This window comes from Sycon ciliatum, chromosome 6, assembly GCF_964019385.1.
Source record: "Sycon ciliatum chromosome 6, ocSycCili1.1, whole genome shotgun sequence".
NCBI lineage: Eukaryota > Metazoa > Porifera > Calcarea > Leucosolenida > Sycettidae > Sycon > Sycon ciliatum.
The window spans coordinates 32,393,975-32,416,054 of NC_088648.1; the positions used below are offsets into that span (position 1 = coordinate 32,393,975).

Consider the following 22,080-nt stretch of genomic DNA (forward strand, 5'->3'; position numbering starts at 1 on the left):
AGCAGTCTAGAGGCACAGCGGCAGAAATCCATGGTCGTTGGACAAAATCCAAATCAAACTGAATACAGTGTAGTTGGGGTAGACAGACTCACGGTCAAAACCAAAGGCACAGGAATAGCACGGTTCCACGGACACAAGAAAGAACATCAATATATCAGTTCATCATGTCAACTAGCTACATGGTGTGCTCCGGAGCTCCAAGCGCACTCAAATTATTTTTTGAATTTCGGCTTTCAGCCGCTTGTACAAGCTGTGGCTGAAACAAGCCGGAAAAAAACGGCTGAGAGTCAGCCACGGCTGAAAGTCGCTTGTAGGACATTTTTCAGCCATTTCCATGGTAATAGTGACGTAAACAAGCGCTTGTTTCGGCTGAACGGCTGAATCGAGCTCGGTGTGACCGCGGCCTTAGAGCGTCGTGCTGAATAACGCGAATGTCGCAGGTTCGAGCCCTGGTATGGTATGGTATTGATTTATTTGAATTCGGTATCTCAACAGTACAATGTGCATTGTACAACTTGGGAAGATCCGAATGACATACATGTAGATACATAAACATAAAAGCCCTGCTGGAAGCACGGTCATTTTCCCCCTGACGGGGACCGTGTGTAACCTATCAAGGCAACGTGTATCAAGGTCAAGGATCAAGGATCAATATGTGTATGTATGTGTGTGTGTGTGTATGTATGTGTGTGTATGTATGTGTGTGTGTGGTGTGTGTGTATGTATGTGTGTGTGCGTGTGCGTGTGTATATAATTATGTGTGTGTGTGCGTGCGCGCGGTAAACCTGACTGGGATTATTACCCATAAAATAATAATATAAAATAAGTTTCCATTGACGGCTAGCTGTGCGCAAACTGAATATTCACCATTGTTGAGATTACAGTGCCCTGTCCACACCCTACCGAGGTCCTAGCACCAAAATTCATTTTTGTAAGAGAGGAAAAGCAGTAGATTATGGAAAAATCAGCCCAAGTCGTGGAGCTCAGACAAGTGCTCAATCAGAGTCAAGGCGCCAGTGTCCAGAGCGGCTAGACACGGATACAGGCGACAAGAGAACTCTGAGGTGGATTCGCTGACCTGTAGCTGTACTGTTTCTTTTCAAAGTCAAACTGCAAGTGTCAAGGGCTGGGGTATCACCAGGCATCTTGCTGTTCATGGATCGTTTAGTGTGTGGAAGGCAATTCTAGTCATCAACATGTACATGGCGGACAACTTAGTTCTGCCAGCGGAGAGGGCTCAACTCAGTAATCTGGAGCACTATCACACACAAAAGGAACACCGGAGGTTTACAGAGTTGTCGCCACTCAGAGTTTCTTGCTCAATGCAATCCTCAGTTGCGACTATAGACTATAGCCGTCTGCTGAAACCTGCTGAAACCTGCTGAAACCTGATGAAACCTGATGAAACTCTGAGTTGCGACAAATCTGTAAACCTCCGTTATATCTTTTGTGTGTAGATGTAGATCTGTGCAAAACAATCAATGCAATGAAAATCAAATAGGAAATATATACTTCTAGTTCTACTCAATACCAATGTGCTTCTACCAAGTGTCTAAGATAATCTTCTAAGTGGGCGATCAACAGTACAGTACATAGAATCGTCTTCCTATTCATCGAATACCAACTCAGTGTCGGAATAGTTAGTGGTGCCTGGGCTATCCCTTGGGTCGACTCGATAAATAATGACGAATACAAAATTAATGAGGAGTTCTGATCACGTATCGAGGCGTCAACCTGCGTCGTAAAATACCGGGCATTTTACAACTCCATGGTGAAATGTCTTGCATCCTTGACCGCATGATTATGCGCATGGCGATGGTCTTGCACGAGGGAACCACGCAGAAAGACGTTAACGCGTTGGGTAGTTCGAAACACTTCCGCCGATATAGCATAATTATAGCCTGGCAGTCTGCAGCTACACACGTACTAACAGCGATCGATTGACAAGTGCAATTTCAGCACCAGTCATTGGAAAATAAGGATTGCGCTCAACGTAATACACACTGAGACCTAAACTTTCCAGCCACACGATTAGTTTCTTCAGGCGTTCACGAATAGACGAGTCTGCTAAGTTGTGAATCTCCATCAGCAGCAGATGAACACGAGGAAAAGCAGTCTGTGCGCTATTCATGTAGTATTCCAATGCGTTGTACTCACTGCCTTCAATGTCCATCTTGAGTAGATTGAGTGTCCGTCCCTCGTGACCATGCTGTTTCATGAGCTCCGTCAGCGTGGCTCCCGCCATACCGACCTTGTCTTTCTCTGCCACTCCATCTCCTCCGCCCAGAGCCTTTGATATACATTGCATGTTGTTGACTTTACAGCAATGGGCTGTTTTGAAGAACTTCTTGGACGTCGGATCAAACATGAGAATCGTGCACTGTGGGAAATCTCGGTGCAGCTGCATCTCCACCTCACACGTGTTCTGAACGCCGACACTGTAGACAAGGCACTCCGAGTTGGTCAGGAATTGCTGGACGTTGCAGAGGGTTTTCCCGCCATCTCCCAGTATGCCGTATCGTGTTTGAAGACAGGACGTGGTGGGTGTCAACCCCTGCAGAAACAATGAGGCTCGCATCGCCTCTATCCACTCAGTCCGAGTCGCTGGCATTGCGATGCTGGGAAACGTATCGCGGACTGTGCTGGCCCAGAAGCTGTTTCTTTCTTGCGCAGCCACCTTCACTACGCCAAGCAGTGCAGCCGGTGCCGGTGGCCGCCTCTGATTCTCTAAACCACACGGAGCTGCTAAGAATGACCTCGTTATTACAGCGGTGAACAGTACGAGCAAGATGGCCCCAGCGATCAGGCTCTTTCCACCGCCAGTAGTTACATGGAAGGCCATGACGCTGCAAGACGAACCGATTCTCTTTCTCCTACCTCTCTCTACTTCGTTCTCGGCGCTCTTGTTTGACTTGCAAACACTCTTGTACAAGCAAAGTACCGTCTAGAGTTTAAAATAGTGAAGTCTACTTGTCATCGGGATATTAAAATGTAGGTTTGCAGCGTACGGCAAACCGTAGTTATCGCGGACAACCGAGCAGCAGGCAAAAGCCACGCGCGTGGCTAGACGCGCAACAATGGGGGTGTCTGGCATGCAATGGCGGGCAACCGACCGTACTAGTAGAAAGCCCAGGTTGCACCAGGAGCACTAGTACGCCCACAGGCGAGACTACCCCATATTTGCATGAAGGTTGTAGCAAGAGTACATTATAGCAATAAAAACTGCTTTATGGCAGTTTTCTAAAAAAAGTTATTGTGTTCTAGTCCATGGACCTCGTCATCGGGATATTAAAATGTAGGTTTGCAGCGTACGGCAAACCGTAGTTATCGCGGACAACCGAGCAGCAGGCAAAAGCCACGCGCGTGACTAGGCGCGCAACAATGGGGGTGTCTGGCATGCAATGGCGGGCAACCGACCGTACTAGTAGAAAGCCCAGGTTGCACCAGGAGCACTAGTACGCCCACAGGCGAGACTACCCCATATTTGCATGAAGGTTGTAGCAAGAGTACATTATAGCAATAAAAACTGCTTATCGCCCCTCCCCCCGAGACACACACATCATAGCACTGTAGAATGGGGTTGCATTTTTGTTGTTTTGCCATGTGATTATGCAATCACCATTGTGAAATGAGGGTTGCCTGCTGCTCCTCGTTGATAGTATTGAAAAAAAAATCAAGCCCATCTGCTGCTGCTAGCTGCCAGAACTGATGCTGACACTGCGATCGCCACCTCCAACTGCTGAGGTGCCTCGTGCCTGTAGGCTGTGTAACACCACCACAGTCCACAGCTTGGTCCGCCCTGCGTTGCCCCGGCATCGTACTCTCGTACACAGGCCATGCTGCCGCATTCTCGCGTGGTGGCCTTCGTGAGTACGTCTTACACCATTTGCGTATGCCACGCGCTTATACGGCCCGTGCTGGGCCTCTCTTTTCTGTCTTCCTGCCCGCGGCCCACCTTACCTAGTGAGCTCTCGCGCCTTATTTTCCATATAAGCATGGTGGTGTCTGTTATCGTGGGTCCGATAGCCCCCGGGGACTTCGCCTTTTCCATACGTGATATGCATTTCTCCGCCATACCGCCTGTCTCTGCCTGGCACTGTACTAGTCCTTACCCCGTACCGCCTTGTTGCAGTTTTATCTTGCATGCTCGGTTATAACCGGTTAGTACTAATACCAAGAGTACATAACCCCGGGGGGTTATGTACTCTTGCTAATACTACTATGCGTTGGCTGAGACTTAGTACGCGCCGCGGCTGGAGCCCTTTCGTGCCACGAAAGGACCTGCTTCCTAATATAGAGACTGGGCGCCATGCCCGCGCCCTGTCTGCCGTAATCCTTGCGTTAATACTACTTGCGCTACAACCTTCATGCAAATATGGGGTAGTCTCGCCTGTGGGCGTACTAGTGCTCCTGGTGCAACCTGGGCTTTCTACTAGTACGGTTGCCTGCCATTGCATGCCAGACACCCCCATGGCATTGTTGCGCGCCTAGCCACGCGCGTGGCTTTTGCCTGCTGCTCGGTTGTCCGCGATAACTACGGTTTGCCGTACGCTGCAAACCTACATTTTAGGCCAAACTAAAGAAGGTGTGTGGTTCGACTAAGGGCCTGGTCAGACTGCGGCAACTTTTGGTTGCGTGACGAAAAAAGAACAGCGTCCAGAATTTGAATCGCGATCACACTACACATGTGGGGAGAATGAAAATAATTCAAACTTCATTTCGAGCGTCAAGTGGTAATCTCCACGAACGACGTCAAATTCCTTCACCTTGGGATCGCCAACACCTTCAGTGCAATCCTTGCAACCATCCTTATGAGTTTTGTTGTTGTCCGTGGCCAATTAGCTCCTCGATATCGAGATGAAAAAATCAGTGATTATCAGCGTCAATGGCGTATCAGCGTCAAATCCTGTTTGGAGCGGAAAAGCGTGGTCCGTTCTTGCTTTTTTTTTGGAGCGTCAACTCTCGCTTTTGCCGCTCTGGCGGCAAGTTACTATGGAGATTCGGATTATAATCCTAGGATTATTTCGATTTTGCCGCAGATTTTGCCGCAGTCTGACCAGGCCCTTAGGGCCTGGTCAGACTGCGGCAAAATCGAAATAATCCTAGGATTATAATCCGAATCTCCATAGTAACTTGCCGCCAGAGCGGCAAAAGCGAGAGTTGACGCTCCAAAAAAAAAGCAAGAACGGGCCACGCTTTTCCGCTCCAAACAGGATTTGACGCTGATACGCCATTGACGCTGATAATTACTGATTTTTTCATCTCGATATCGAGGAGCTAATTGGCCACGGACAACAACAAAACTCATAAGGATGGTTGCAAGGATTGCACTGAAGGTGTTGGCGATCCCAAGGTGAAGGAATTTGACGTCGTTCGTGGAGATAACCACTTGACGCTCGAAATGAAGTTTGAATTTTCATTCTCCCCACATGTGTAGTGTGATCGCGATTCAAATTCTGGACGCTGTTCTTTTTTCGTCAGGCAACCAAAAGTTGCCGCAGTCTGACCAGGCCCTAAGGGCCTGGTCAGACTGCGGCAAAATCGAAATAATCCTAGGATTATAATCCGAATCTCCATAGTAACTTGCCGCCAGAGCGGCAAAAGCGAGAGTTGACGCTCCAAAAAAAAGCAAGAACGGGCCACGCTTTTCCGCTCCAAACAGGATTTGACGCTGATACGCCATTGACGCTGATAATCACTGATTTTTTCATCTCGATATCGAGGAGCTAATTGGCCACGGAGAACAACAAAACTCATAAGGATGGTTGCAAGGATTGCACTGAAGGTGTTGGTGATCCCCAAGGTGAAGGAATTTGACGTTGTTCGTGGAGATTACCACTTGACGCTCGAAACGGTTTGAATTTTCACTCTCCCAACATGTGTAGTGTGATCGCGATTCAAATTCTGGACGCTGTTCTGTTTTCGTCAGGCAACCAAAATTTGCCGCAGTCTGACCAGGCCCTTAACATGGACATTTTTTTTACGGGCGGGCGGATTTTTTTTAAATACATTTTTTAGTACATGTAAATACACTGTATACATGTACTGCCTTTAGACACCCAGTACATCGGCATTATTACGCAGTGTTATGCCATATATGTTGTATAAAGGGATCACTGGCTAATACTTTGAAACATTGTGTAGCTCTGGAACGAGAAGAGAATAACTTCAAGCGGTGACTCTGACTGTCCAAATCATCAAGCAAATGAAGAACGATGCGAGTTGAAAGTAAGTTCGGAAACTACTTCGAAGTACAAATTGTACAATGTACCGGTACATGTACAGGTCGTCCCTCGTTAATACATAATCTCTGGGACTTGAGAAATGTTATGTATTAACGGGGTTTATGTACTAAACGGAAGTGTACATAACTTGCTTGTGTACCAGAATTTTTCACTTTTTTCCACTTTTCTGAGTGTTTCTTGCTACCATGACTGGGGAGTGAGATATTCTTGATTCCCGGCCTCGATATAACATAAACATTATGTTATAACGGTCACAGGCAGCGAAGATTCTACAGTTTACGTGATACATGTCCAACCGCGCCTGTACAGTCACTCGGAAAAACAGAGCTTTGTCGGTTTGTGATGTGCGCTCTGATTTCTGAGCTAATTGCGTCCACAAAAAGAAACTCTGAGAACACGATGTGCCTCCACTGGAAGGTCAAAAGACCTACAAATTATGTACTATTGAGGTAGGCGGCATGCGGGTACGGAGAAATGTTATGTACTAACGGGGTTTATGTACTAACGAATTATGTACTAACCGACAAAATTTGTATGGAAGTGACCACGTTTCGTCCGGGACTTGAGATTTCTTATGTACTAACAGGGTTTATGTACTAACCGGACTCGTATTAACGGGGGACGACCTGTATTGCTAGTTTGGTGTCGGCGTGCACGAATACATGGGCTTTTTCCATCGACGCTTCCTGTGCTTGCACACATGGAGCACCAACTTACCGGTACAGGTGAAATATCGTTCCCAATACACGAGGAAAGTGCAATCTCGTCTGTCCTTCATCCCAAAACAGAAGGCCGTCCTTAATTTGTTCAATAGATCCCTCAGAATAGTATTTGGTTTTGATAAGTTTACCAGTGCTTCACACATTCTTAGCCTTTACAGCCTTTATCATATTTCGGTGCGCGTCAATTTGAAATTGTTCATTCTTTTGTTCCGGTGCATCCATAGCGGAACATGCAGCTCTTTGCTTCAAGAAATCTTTACCAGCCGCTGCTGTAGCTCTCACACCACTGCCACTACGAGATCCCAGGTGTCTTTTTCTTTGGCATTACCCCCAGCACAGAGTACGGCTGGCTTTTCTCGGATTGGCTATCTCGCTGCTGACCGGTGGAATATGCTGCCTTCCACTGTTCGTACTTGTACCGATTACCGCTCATTTATTCGCTCATGCATAACCTTCCTAGGGGCTCCCGTAAGAAGACCATAGGTCTGTGGGAAACACCCTAGTAAAATAAAAGTTAATAATAATAATAATAATAATCTGGAACGAGGCAATCACTCTCAACCGGACGGTCACTTCAAAATAAGTCTCGCCAGTCTGCCGGTGGTCGTATCCAGTAGACTCTACTACCAGCACAAGGCAGCAGTCGTACCACTCACTGCACTGCACTGCAGTACAACTACAAGTCAAGTCCAAAAGGAGCCGCCTGCGTCCGCAGACTCACGCTGCACAGCACGTAGACGTGGACGTGTTCAGTCCACGTACGTCAGTCACACGACAGTCCGCCGAAAAAAAGTTACGGTCGGGCTGAAAAATGTACGGTCGGTCGGGTGAGTCGAACCACAGACCTTCTTCAGTGTAGCCTTATGGCAGTTTTCTAAAAAAAGTTATTGTGTTCTAGTCCATGGACCTCGTCTAAAAAGTAAGAAATTAACGAAATGTGATAGCCGAAAATTAAAATTTCACACAAAACCTCACAATAATCACGACACTTGAAGATCTAATAGTACGGCTTTCAACACTTGTTTATTTTTTTATTTTTTATTTTATTTTTTATTTTATTTTTTCAAGCATCAGTGAGCATGTCATGAAAATAAATCCGAGAAGAAAGAAAAAGGCCCAACCCTGCCCTGCCAGTTATTTGGACTTGTGGGGGTCGCCATGGCAAATAATAAACATAAAACTGCACACGTTCGGGCTCTCCGCCTTCTCCGTGAAATCATAATACCGTAAAAGAAAACTAGAGGGGAAAAAAGAAGCAACAATGAGGAATAGGAACTGATTTAGGAACCACTTGCAGTCAGTTACACAGGGCAGCGGGCCTCGGCAACGGCCAAGGTAGCAGATGCATCCGCCACATCGCTGACGCGCATGGGGCGTCGCCGAGCACCACGCAAACAAACCATGCTGGAGCGAACCAGAGCAAAGCCAAGTCGGCAGCGAATCCACGCCATTACACGGTTGTACGGCTCCTTCGTCTTGTCGGACAGGAGCCCGGCAATCCGCTTATAACAGGCTGTTGCCGACTTGCCCATGCCGCCTGTTGAGGAGAGAACGAGAGGTGAAAAAGTTGCATGTTCGATCTCTCGAACACGCTCCTCATAGCAGCGGCGTTTCTCCCGTTCGTGGCGCTGGTAGCAGGAGGGTACTGAGGTGGAGCGATTTGAAGCCGCGAAAGGGTTAAAAACCCGTACATCGAAGAAAGTGCGGTCAAAACGCCCACCCCAGACACCACTCGCTGCTATATCCAGCCTAGCCTGGGGGTCCGTTATGGCAGAGCGGTAGCGGAATGCTTCCCCAGTCACCGGCTGCAGGTGTGGTTCAGTGGTGACGTTGTTGGCGACCCGTTTGAGGAGACCAGCCGTAACATCTCGTACCTCGTTGTGCCTCAGTGAGGGAAACCCACCCAGAGAGCACGACAAGGCGTGGGCGACGGTGAACGATGCACCACACGGGCAGATCGATGGAAGGTGGGCTGGCGGCCAGCCATAGCGGAGCGCAAGGCCATCCCGGAACTCACCCTTCGAGAGGGCAAAGCCATGGGCCTTCAGGGGTCTACAGGTCAGCCAAGCCGACGCACCCTTCTCCGCCGCCAGACCGACACAGAGCTGGATATCAGTGTTCTGCGTCAGGATGAACTCTTTGGCTGCTTGGGCCGTTGAAGTGCGGGTACGACTTGCCACCTCCCTCTTAGTGGACCGTACCAGGTCCAGCACATGGCCAATCTGGGTGTCCTGGTCCAGAATCTTGCGGACGAGCGCCGAGGTTATCGCTGCCGATGCCCGGAACTGGTCGCCCAAGGTGGTGGGGTCGACTAAGCCGAGGCCTCCTTCACGGCATGGGAAAGCAAGGACCCTTCGCTCACGTGAGTTTACTGGCTTACCGCACAGGGCAGGAATAAGGGCATTGGTGATGGTGTCTTCCAGAGGGCCAAGATTTTCAGCAGCACACTCCATGACTCTGCACAGGAAGGACCAGCGATGCTTCAGGCCTTGCGTGAATGCTGCATAGGCAGCCTGTGGCTGGGTTTCGGCAATCTTGGCCAAGGACACGATCTCGTCTTTCCACCCGTTTGCCTTCTGGGAAACATAGCTCTGGACGAACTCCGTCGATCCGAGTGCAGCACCTAGAAACCGGTGGCCGTCGGTGGTAATGTGCACACCGGTCCCTGCAAAGGCGTCCTCAGCTTTCGTCAGGTGACCGACCTTGACAACCAGGACTGATTTCTCAGCATTTGCTGCGTACCCATATGCCGGTCCTTTCTGTCGCAGAATATCCCACCAAGCGCGTAGTCGTTGGACTCTGCCGCCCGCGGAGGAGTCGTCTGCAAACCACATCTGGATCGTTCCCTCAGCCGAGAGAGCACGAATGAGGGGTAGAATGCCCAGCGCATACATCGGCATCGCGATGGGATCGCCTTGGGTGGTGCCCTCTGCCGACATGATGACGCTGCCCCCAACAAACAGCTTTGCGGGTTGTCGGTAGCTGTTAATCACGACTGTCGCCAGGGATGGGCATAGGTGACGCATGTTGCGCAGGCATGCTTCCCTGTTCAGCGTGTTAAACGCATTCGTGGCATCTGCCATTAAGACCGCTTCGGTATCCTCCTGGTCGAACGCCTGCTGCATGGCATGTATCGCCGCCTCGATCCCGCAGTCCTGGCCTGCACAGAGTTGAAGGGTGCCAGCTGCCTCTTGAATATCCTGACCAATTACGTACAGGATGGCCTTGCCCACCACTCTCCGCATCACCTCGCCAATCCCAATGGGTCTAACCCCCGGGTTCTTGTTGAGGGGGATGAGTCGGGATGCCAGGTACGCTTCCAGCGATCGGGGGTCGACAAATTCGGTCGCCACACGTCGAGCAGAGCTTGCCAGCGCATCGCATAGCGAGTCAGACGCATCGGAGAACATTGTGCACATCCACCTCCATGCCTCAGCGTCTACACCTGACGGGCCGGCTGCGCCATGAGTGTTGAGTACCGCCTTTCTCACCAAGTCACGATTGAGACCAGAGAACCTGACCGGATGAGGCTGAGGAGGGGGAACACCTTGTATCAGGGCCTCCGTGGCTAGGGGCGCAGGGTCAGGGTGTTTGTCTTGCAGGACCTCTTGCACTGACTTATCACCGATGCTGTCATCCAGCGCCAGGGCTCCAGCATTTCCGTTGGGGGCTAGCGATCGTAGGGCGTTGGATAGCTTCCCACTTGTCACCAGGTTTGCAAAGTGGCGTGCATCATCCTTCTCCTTGTTACCCCCGCGGTGGGGCCGGCTAGGTGCTGTGAGCTCCTCTTGAATCGTCCGGCATTCGTGCAGCAGGTCGTGTAGGTCCCCTCTGTGCCATGCTGCTAGGCGGCGCTGCAGGATATCTGCGGATTTCTCTGCAGGACCTGGCGGCTTCTGCAGCATCAGCATTTGGAAGACCATGGCCACTTTCAGAGCTATGCCTTCATATGGCCCACTGGTTCCAAAGCACGTAATGTAATTGGCGAGTTGGGATACGAAGAGCTTGCCAGTGGCTCCTCGGGGTACCTGCATTGCATTCGGTCTACAGTGTACCACTTCTTCGTACACGTCTTGCACAGCCTGCACAGAATCCAAGTAAGTTAGTTGGTACGCTCGCCCAGAAGGAATCCTGTAGTGGGGGCAGTAGGAAAATCCTGAAGATCCCGTGGGCCTTCCTCCAGCTCCTGATCTGAGTGTGTCGGGGTCTGTTGCAGCTGGCTCTGATCCAGATTGGCTACGAGGTCGACCTCTTCTGGGGTGGGCACAGGGCTTTCCTGGGACGCACTTGTGCGTGCTTGATGCTGGTCCAGTGTCCTCCACGCATACTGCTGGGAGTCCGACTGAGCGCCGGCAGGAGGCTCGTCCGCTCCGCCCTCCGTAACCACGGTGGTTGGTTGCAGCTGATCCAGTGCTCTCCAAGCAAACTGTTGGGAGTCTGAGGCGGCGCTAGCGGTCTGATCGCCAGTAAATCGAGTGGATTGATTGGCCTCATGGTCAGCCGCCACCTCACCGCTGCACGGTAGATCTACGGGTACGGGATCTCGACATTCTGCCAGCAGGGTGGCGGTGAGAGCTTTGGCTGCACTGGCATCCACGCTGGCATCATCGCATTTTACGGTTAGAACTGTTCCCGTAGCGTTGTCCTGCACCGTAGGTTGTCGATGGCCGTTGACAGCTTGCTCCGGCTGGGGAGGAGAAGGGATGGCGGAATTTTTACAACGATCCTTCTTTGACGGAAGGCAGCTCCAGCATTTCCGTGCCGCCTTGGTGCAGTCACACCTGACGCAGGTGCCGTTGCCGTTGCACCGGCAACACTGGCCACTCTGCATCAGGGTGAGTTGCGAACGGGGCGCCAGAAACCAGGTCCGAGTGAGAGCTCAAACTCCCATCCGGCATCCGTCAAAAAAACTTGTTTATTTCGACACTTGTACTTGTACCGGTACAAGTACATGTACTGCGCCAACATGCTTGCATATGAAAGAGGACCACGAGGGGAAAAGGTCGTCTCGCATCCTGTGTGTGATTATTGTGAGGTTTTGTGTGAAATTTTAATTTTCGGCTATCACATTTCCTTAATTTCTTACTTTTTAGACGAGGTCCATGGACTAGAACACAATAACTTTTTTTAGAAAACTGCCATAAAGCAGTTTTTATTGCTATAATTTCTTTTTTTTTGCTAAAGGATATAATTGTGTAACCAATGGAATGCCCTAATGATGGCCTACATGTAGCGCCTCTGCATGTTGTTATTATTATTTTATTTATTTTACTAGGGTGTTTCCCACAGACCTATGTTCTTCTTACGGGAGCCCCTATGTGTATCATATCAAATTCAATACCGTATTACACGCATTGATGTGCAAGCCTTTTCTTGCAGAAAATGGAACTAGTCTTGCATACATGTATTCATGTTCTTCTGCAGGGGAATCATATGGGTCGTGGCGGTGATGCTTTTTTTATACGCAAGTCATTCTGTGGATGTTGCCGAATTTCATGACTGTCATAAAATTGTCTTGTCTTTCAGAAAATTGAGATGTCCACACCCTAAATCACATTTACTTGAGAATTGTAACCAGGTGTGTGCCGCAGAGGTTTTTGTTGATTCTGTGTTTATAATTGTAGTCATGGGTTGTCGTGATAAGGTCATCCGGCATCATATTGTAGTGAAATCGTAATCCTGTTGATGTCGATAAAACTTTTGGAAGCAGTTCAGTGTCCACGATTGTCTAAAACAACACAGCAAAGTAGGAACAATAAACATGCATTAAAATGTAAACAAATACATCGCTGAGTCCGACACCTCGTTCCAACAACTACACTGATCCTGAGGATATAAGGGGCAAGGATATATTATTATGGTTTTAGGTACTGAGAGATAAACAAGGCATTCCATAATAGTAAAATGTTACACGACTTCGGGGGAGTATGAATGATATCTAGTCCAACCTCTTTAGGACGAACATCAAGGGACCGATGGCATTTGCTCTGTGAGTTTGTGTTAACCCTATTTTATAACGAGTGAAAACAAATATTTCGCCAATAGACACGAATAGATTTCTTCTACAGCGAAAGATTCTAAGCCGGACCAAACCATTGACTCGTCTTTTATGAAACAAATGAGTCACTGAACCTTTCTTTAGCAACATGACGGCAACTGAAACAACAACAGAGAAAATACGATACATGTATAGCACATTCTTGCAGGTACTACAAACAGATTGCAGATCGTAATTCTTGCTCTACCGGCACGCAACTTTATTTGGGGCAGTGCAATCTCGGCGCTACTCACAAATCAAACAGCCCAGACTCGAGTAAACAAATCCAATCGTACGAGATTTTCACGAGACGAGACTGCACCCATTGGCTTGTTTCGTATGAAGCAAATAAGTCACTGAATGCATGAACCTCTCCATAATGGAGATTTTCCCTGATATGCGAATTTATTTTGCATACTAGTACTCGGCCAATGCGTCTTTGAACCTTTCCCTCCAGATTGGGAACTGCCAACGATGCTATGCCACTGCAAAATTCAGATTCTACCCTATGATCGGAGCACGGAATGCCGGAAGCAATCATGACCAGTGCCTTACTTGTAACGCACCAATGTACAATGAACATGAGTATTTCGACAACACATCTATTTAAAGCCTCAGGAGCAACATAAGCCTTACGGTCAAGAAGGTGAACTCGCGTTCTTCGCACACTGTTGGCAAGGGCAAGGTGAAACGAATGGATCTAAATCCGAATAAAATCAGCACACGTTTCCGTAAATGGAAGGGTGAGCGTAAGCAAATGAATCGAAGGAAGCTGGTCAACTCAGAGATCACCTGTCATTGAGTATTCCGTAAAAGGAGGCCTCGACAGCAGAAAAGCTAAATTTAGAAAAGAGATCCTGTCAGCTTTTCCATTATTAATTTTATTGTATTCCACCTAAAATCAGCACACTTTTCGTAAATGAAAGAGTCAGCACAAGCAAATGAATCAAAGGGAGCTGGTCAACTCACCTGTCATTGAGTAATATTCCGTGAAAAGAGGTCTCAGCAGAGCCGAAGCGAAATAAGCCAGGACACGAAATATCCGAAACAGCTCATGCAAGAAGCAGTTCCAAAGAAGGAAGTTCCTCGCGAATGCACATCCGAAAACGGACTGCACTGCATGCAACACAATGTCTGCCGTGCACGTGCACAGCACGCGGCTACCACGCGTTAGTAGATCTAATACCGAGCACCTTACGTAGAAACTTACGTAGCCTAAGTGAAGTACCGAGCACCTTACGTAGAAACTTACGTAGCATAGCGGTGTCGTTTTTTCTGCCATGTGAACACAATCAGGGAGTCGTAAAATACCGGGAGGCGACACGAGATGCACAACCGCGTCGGATGATTGCCTCAGCTCGGGCACGAGTGCTGAGACCTCACGCGCTGCATGGCGAGGGACTTCCCATGAGGTCAAAGCGGCGCAGGTCATGCAAAAGGACTCGTTCGCTGTTTGGTCCAAAAAATTTGAAAACTCAATAAAATTATCCTGCACACAACGAATCCAGTGTCAGCAGTTCGTTTTGTTTTTCTAAGTAATAATACTTTGTGCCTTGGCCTTCGAAGTAAAGGATGATGGAGCTTGACAGAGATGACTGCCAAAGTGATGAGTCCACCGTGGAAGATGTAGATGACGCCACGTATTCACTTGGTGACCTGAGTTGTGGGGATGTTCAGCTGTGGGCTACAGGTGAGATTCTTTCGTTTGCATGTTTTTGTCTCTTCCTTGTGGACACGAATGTATAATCTGTAGCATACCTAAGTGCCCGAACTGACCCGATAAATTAGGTGGTCGACACCATCCTTTTCATCCTAGTCTGCCCACGATGCATTGTCTGTTCACTGTGACAGGATATTTATTGAAGTCCTGAAAATTTACGTGTGTACCTAGTATGTATCATCACCGTAGATGATGTAAACCTCCATCCTCAAACCATACTTTGTCTATTGTGCAGATCGATGTAAGAGTGGTAGTGCCATCATGGTGTACAGGCCTATGGAAGGTGCAGTGATCCATGGAATTTGCAAACTGCTGACAATGAGACAGGCGAGTGTTACTGAGGCGACGGAGTCATTCCTGCATGTTATTACGACACGGTTACACAAGGCATCAGGTACTGCAAAGCTGCTACGCCAGGAAGTGTGCCAGCTGAAGGCATGCAAGGGTGCTGATATTTCGCAAGCATGGCAACAAATGCTGTCCGTCATCGCAACAGCTATTCCCGAAGTGAAAATCAATTGTGAAGGTCAGTGCGTTTTGCATGCATGTTGGAAAAAAATTGGCTTCTGACTAGGTATGCAGACTAGGTATGCAAACGCTGGCTTTTGAATACTAGTACAGTCTCTGCAACCACCAGTCCTTATATGTTGTCTTTTTCTTTTCTCTTCTTCAGATTTGGAAGTTACATCTGCAGTGCTAGCGAATCTGATAAGCTACCTGCATGCCACGGCTGCCGCTGCTATCAGGAAAGCGTCAATAGCACCATCCAAAGCTGCTGAAGCCATCCCCGAACCGGTGATTGACGATTTGTCTCACCTTGCTGAAAAGTACCATGGTGGTTGGTGCTTGGTGGCCGTGCGGCGTGAGCTGGAAGGAGCAGGGTGTCGCAACGACAACTTGCTGCAGCTTATACCTTTATTTGGCAAGGATGCCGTGACAAGCCTTCAGCCTTGTTTGGAGAATTTTGGAGCCATTCTCCAAACATCTGAGCATCAAGCGTTGCCCAGAAATGACCAACCGCTCCGTGAAACCGCCGATAGTGTGACTTTCGTCGCACAGAACCTTCTTCAGTTGGTCAGGTGACTCGGCGTGGCTCGGAAGCTCTGTATAAGACAAAATACGATACAGATAAGAACAACTGAACCAGTGATATGTGAATTTTGCGCTTGTGTGTGCACGAGCATGCATGTGTGTGTGTGTGTGTGTGTGTGTGTGTGTGTGTGTGTGTGTGTGTGTGTGTATGTGTGCTTGTGTGTATGCTACTGTGATAAGCGGTACAAGCAGTATACAGGATATTGACGGGTATTCACCTTGAGTGCATTCGCCGATAGTGTGACTTTCGTCGCAGAGAACTTTGCTCAGTCGGTGAGGCGACTCGGCCTTACGTTTCCTGAAGGCAATGTGTTCAGAACAGTTATGAACAGCTATGAACAGTTAAGAAATGACAAATATTGTTTGCAGTTCATGGGCCATATAGATGTGAAACACTTTGAATGCAGAAGAATGAGGATAGTGGCATCAAATACTGCATGGATTCTGTTTGATATGCTACTTTTTTTCCCTTCCATGGAAAGGTGAGTACATCGTCGAACTTCATCTCGAAACTTCACACAAACCTAGAATGGAACTTGGACAACATGAAGGGGCCATGGGCATGGTGTGTTTAGTGGAGAACTATTCCGAAAACAGGGTGTCATTCGCATTGACTCAATTCAAATTTGAGTACATTTCGTGAATAACTTACCTTGACATTCCGTCGTCTCCAAAGCAGTGAACTTCCAAAAAAAAATTAAAAGCCACGGCTCAACCTAAGGTAATGCGTGGTACGTATCAGAAACAACCAGCTTTCGCTCTGGAGATCCAGAATAGCCTCGAAGCATATAGCAAAAACAATAGAGAAAAAGAAGATGACGACGACGTTTCAATCACGCTTCAAATTTCGTGGGTCGAGTGCGGCAATCCTCGGATCGTGAAATGTGTGGCGTGTCGCCTCCCGGTATTTTACGACTCCCTGAACACAATAATAGAAAAGCTGACAGGATCGTGGGGGTTATGTACTCTTGGTTGTAGTAAAGGGTTTGCTCCCCACACGGGAGCTCGCGCTATTCCGCCGACTTTACTTGACACTTGACCGACTCACGACTGCCATCCAGAGCACACGAGAAGTCCATCGAACCTACGTGTGCTCTGGATGGCAGTCTTGAGTCGGTCAAGTGTCAAGTAAAGTCGGCGGAATAGCGCGAGCTCCGGTGTGGGGAGCAAACCCTTTCTTACAAATCATCGCCGAAGTCGCAACCACTACTTCGTAAGGTTGTAGTGCTAGTATTAATGCAAGGATTACGGCAGACAGGGCGCGGGCATGGCGCCCAGTCTCTATAGACCTTATTCGATAACGTGATTTTTGGACTCGACTCCAGGGATTTGTTGTAAGCTGGGGCACGCGTACGTGAAACGAGTGGCAAGAAAGGCCCAGTTCGTACAAGGGAGTAGTAAAATACCGGTATTTTTCTACTCCTATGTTCCCACGCCGAGTCCTCTGTGCACTGAGTGCAGGTCTCTTGCCGCTCCCTGGTTCCCTGGAGGCCTGGACCCCGGTTAGGCCTTGACGGATTATGCTAGCATAATTTTTCGCATAATTCCTACCAAAATCGAATAATCGCATAATTCGAGGCAAATTGCATAAGAATCGCATAAAATTGTAATAATCCGCCTGTTCGCATCAAATTCCATACAGTTGTACATGTTCTACAAGTACAAGTACAATGTAGATGCACTAGGAAGTTGTAGGTTTACGACTCCCTTGATAACATGTCCAGTCCACTACAATCAGTAGTCACATCCTTTATTGCTGAACCCACAAATGGGTTCAGCAATAAAGGATGTGCTCTGGATGGCAGTCTTGAGTCGGTCAAGTGTCAAGTAAAGTCGGCGGAATAGCGCGAGCTCCGGTGTGGGGAGCAAACCCTTTCTTACAAATCATCGCCGAAGTCGCAACCACTACTTCGTAAGGTTGTAGTGCTAGTATTAATGCAAGGATTACGGCAGACAGGGCGCGGGCATGGCGCCCAGTCTCTATAGACCTTATTCGATAACGTGATTTTTGGACTCGACTCCAGGGATTTGTTGTAAGCTGGGGCACGCGTACGTGAAACGAGTGGCAAGAAAGGCCCAGTTCGTACAAGGGAGTAGTAAAATACCGGTATTTTTCTACTCCTATGTTCCCACGCCGAGTCCTCTGTGCACTGAGTGCAGGTCTCTTGCCGCTCCCTGGTTCCCTGGAGGCCTGGACCCCGGTTAGGCCTTGACGGATTATGCTAGCATAATTTTTCGCATAATTCCTACCAAAATCGAATAATCGCATAATCGCATGTGCTAATATTTTCGTGAAATTATGCTTTTCGCATTGCTGAAAAAATTGGAGAATTATGCTATTTTTATGCTAAAAGTTATCATATTATGCCGCATTATGCTCACATATGCTGCTAATGCATAATGGTTCTGTGCAAAATAACAAGGGAATTTTTTTGTAGAGGGCGTTGTACTGTAATTGCAAAAGTTCAACGGGGTCAACGCTACGCTAGCTACGACCATAGGGTTCCCTGTAACAAGACGGCAACGTCTGTAGGGCCTTCCCTATCAAAATAATAAATTCTACTACTACTACTACTACTACTACTACTACTACTACTACTACTACTACTACTACTACTACTACTACTACCATCACTGATTGCTATACTACGTCATGTATTACAATTGGTACATGACTTAATAATAGCCGTTTGGCATGGTACAATAACCTTTTTTGTTTTATTTTTATTTTTAATGGCTTTCTCTTCTTCCTCGGATGGTTTACAATTTGTATCACAATTATTTGTGGGTTCAGCAATAAAGGATGTGACTACTGATTGTAGTGGACTGGACATGTTATCAAGGGAGTCGTAAACCTACAACTTCCTAGTGCATCTACATTGTACTTGTACTTGTAGAACATGTACAACTGTATGGAATTTGATGCGAACAGGCGGATTATTACAATTTTATGCGATTCTTATGCAATTTGCCTCGAATTATGCGATTATTCGATTTTGGTAGGAATTATGCGAAAAATTATGCTAGCATAATCCGTCAAGGCCTAAACTCGGATGTTGAGCCATAAATAAATGTGGAAGAGAAAAAGACATATGGATACGAGTTAAGATGTAATTGATGTGCAAGCCTTTTCTTGCAGAAAATAGAACTAGTCTTGCATATTAATGTTCTTCTGCAGGGGAATCATATGGGTAGCGGCGGTGATAATTCTTTTATATGCAGGTCATTCTGTGGATGTTGCTGTTGCAGAATTTCATGACTCTGTCATAAAATTGTCTTGTCTTTCAGAAAATTCAGATTTCCACACCCTAAATCAAATTTTACTTGAGAATTGTAACCAGGTGCGTACCGCATATGTTTTCGTTGATTCTGTGTTTATAATTGTAGTCATGGGTTGTCGTGATAAGGTCATCCTGCATCATATAGTTCTGAAATCGTAATCCTGTTGATGTCGACAAAACTTTTGGAAGCAGTTCAATGACTTCAAAATGTTACAAGTCCACGATTGTCTAAAACAACACAGCAAAGTAGGAACAATAAACATGTATTAAAATGTAAACAAATACATTGTTGAATCTGACACCTCGTTCCAACAACTACACTGATCCTGAGGATATAAGGGGCAAGGATATTATGGTTGGAGGTACTGAGAGATAAACAAGGCACTCCATAATAATAAAATGTTACACGTCTTTGGTGAGTGTGAATGATATCCAGTCAAACCTCTTTAGGACGAACATCAAGGGACCGATGGTATTTGTTCTGTGAGTTTGTCGTAACCCTATTTTATAACCAGTGAAAATAGAGACACGAATAGATTTCTTCTACAGCGAAAGATTCTAAGCCAGACCAAACCATTGACTCGTCTTGTATGAAACAAATGAGTCACTGAACCTTTTTTCAGCAACATGGCGGCAACTGAAACAACAACAGAGAAAATACGATACATGTACAGCACTTTCTTGCAGGTACTACAAACAGATTGCAGATCGCTTGCTCTGCCGGCACGCAACTTTATTTGGGGCAGTGCAATCTCGGCGCTACTCACAAATCAAACAGCCCTGACTCGACTAAACAAATCCAATCGTAAGAGATTTTCACGAGACTGCACCGATTGGCTTGTTTCGTATGAAGCAAACAAGTCACTGAATGCATGAACCTCTCCATAAAGGAGATTTTCCCTGATATGCGAATTTATTTTGCAGACTTGGCCAATGCGTCCTTGAAACTTTTCTTTCCTGATATGCCAATTTATTTTGCATACTCGGCCAATGCGTCCTTTAATAATAATATCTTTATTAGGATGACCCAGAGGCTTGTCGCCTATCACCGTTCTCTCCAGATTGGGAACTGCCAACGATGCTATGCCACTGCAAAATTCAGATTCTACCCTATGATCGGAGCACGGAATGCCGGAAGCAATCATGACCAGTGCCTTACTTGTAACGTTCCAATGTACAATGAACATGAGAATTTCGACAACACATCTTATGATCTAAGCTTCAGCAGCAACATAAGCCTTACCGTCAAGAATGTGATTTCGCCTTCTTCGCACACTGTGGGCAAGGGCAAAGAGATACGAGTGGATCTAAATCCGAATAAAATCAGCACACGTTTCCGTAAAGGAAAGGGTGAGCATAAGCAAATGAATCGAAGGAAACTGGTCAACGCAGAGATCACCTGTCATTGAGTATTCGATAAAAGGAGGCCTCGACAGCAGAAAAGCTAAATTTAGAAAAGAGAACCTGTCAGCTTTTCCATTATTTATTGTATTCCACCTAAAATCAGCACACTTTTCGTAAATGAAAGAGTCAACACAAGCAAATGAATCAAAGGGAACTGGTCAACTCACCTGTCATTGAGTAATATTCCGTGAAAGGACGTCTCAGCAGAGCCGAAGCGAAATAAGCCAGGAGACGAAATAAGCCAGGAGACGAAATATCCGAAACAGCTCATGTAAGAAGCAGTTTCAAAGAAGGAAGTTCCTCGCGCATGCACATCCGAAAACGGACTGCATGCACTGCAGCACAATGCCTGCCGTGCACATGCACAGCACGCGGCTACCACGCGTTGGTAGATTAATACCGAGCATCTTACGTAGAAACTTACGTAGCCTAAGTGAAATACCGAGCACCTTACGTAGAAACTTACGTAGCATAGCGATGTCGTTTTTTCTGCCATGTGATCAGTCTCCACTGTGCAGTGCATATGATCAGTCTCCACTGTGCAGTGCATATGGGCACGCATGTACTTGCACATGCACCTAGCTGAAAGCAGCTTCTAGTCGAATCATGCTTCTGTGTCACAACGTGCTTGGCAAAGTCGGCTTCTATTCGAGTCATGCTTTTATACGCGACACTACGAGGTGATTCGTCATTATTTAACACGAAAGTAAAAAAGCCTTCCGTAGGGTTCGAGGTGTGAATCTTTCCATTTCATCCTCTAAAAATGTAATACTGATGTCCTTGGATTGCAATGTTGGGATTCTCATTCACATAATCCCTGGTGTTGGGAAGCAGGTGGCAGTTGAAAAATGGCAATTTTTCCGCATATTATTTGTTGTGGTCATTTCTTAACATCGTGGTAAAATAGGCCTTAGCAGCACAATTTCAAGTCAGTTTTCAATAGAAGGAGACACTACGTCTTCAGGATGGTCCAGCAAGACTTGATCAAGATCATGTTCATCCAAATACAAGCCATTCAAGCTTACATAGCAATAGGTGTATCACCCTGATTTCATGTGTAATTGTGATCAACATCTGTTAGCAAATTCAGTGATTGCCAATGTTTGGCCATTACTAGGGCCAACACACCGACATTCCTCCTTCCTAGGCGTCGTTTCCAGTATGTAGCTATCATATGCTTCCTATTCAGCTAAATATGTTGTCACTCGAGGTTGAAACCAGCGGCTATGACTCTCTTATACTCTATTTTACCGTAAACATCGCGCACATGCAGACTGAAAGCTCTTGCAATGTCACTTCCTGAAGGAATATCAGTCTCAATTTTGGAGGCGAACTTGACAGAACATTGGCAATGGCAATGGCAAAAAGAAATTTGACGTGACTTTTTGCAGGTGCTTGCAATGAGATATTTTACAGATTTGTTAAGAAATGACTCAATGTTAAAAAATTACGAATCACCTCGTACAGTATCTGTTCTGATGAAATCCCCAAATCGCAGCCATCTCGCATCCCACTCAACTGCCGCAACTGGGCCATCGCAGAAGTTGAGCTTGGCTCAACTTTTGCGATGCGACAAGCG

At 47.0% G+C, this 22,080-nt stretch overlaps 2 protein-coding genes across 4 annotated transcripts in view; one reads left to right on the plus strand and one right to left on the minus strand.

Annotated features, from left to right (window-relative positions):
* Positions 1 to 205: 205 nt before the first annotated feature.
* LOC135819919 (uncharacterized) overlaps positions 206 to 22,080 on the minus strand; it is a 34,619-nt gene continuing 12,744 nt past the window's right edge. Inside the window, exon 2 of the mRNA XM_065333215.1 lies at positions 206 to 1,368. The gene's annotated coding sequence lies outside the window, so the exon portion shown is untranslated. The remainder of the gene's footprint in view (positions 1,369 to 22,080) is intronic.
* LOC135819918 (uncharacterized) lies at positions 14,299 to 15,807 on the plus strand. 3 transcript variants are annotated; one of them, XR_010554009.1, is made up of 2 exons: positions 14,299 to 14,694; positions 14,960 to 15,122. XR_010554009.1 is itself a non-coding variant. In XM_065333214.1 (2 exons), exons 1-2 carry the CDS (start codon positions 14,577 to 14,579, stop codon positions 15,805 to 15,807), a joined length of 528 nt encoding a protein of 175 aa, XP_065189286.1. In that variant the 5' UTR covers positions 14,299 to 14,576. The 3 variants fall into 3 exon arrangements, 1 of the variants encoding a protein (XP_065189286.1); XM_065333214.1 differs by lacking the exon at positions 14,960 to 15,122 and adding an exon at positions 15,398 to 15,807; XR_010554008.1 differs by lacking the exons at positions 14,299 to 14,694; positions 14,960 to 15,122 and adding exons at positions 15,130 to 15,250; positions 15,398 to 15,671.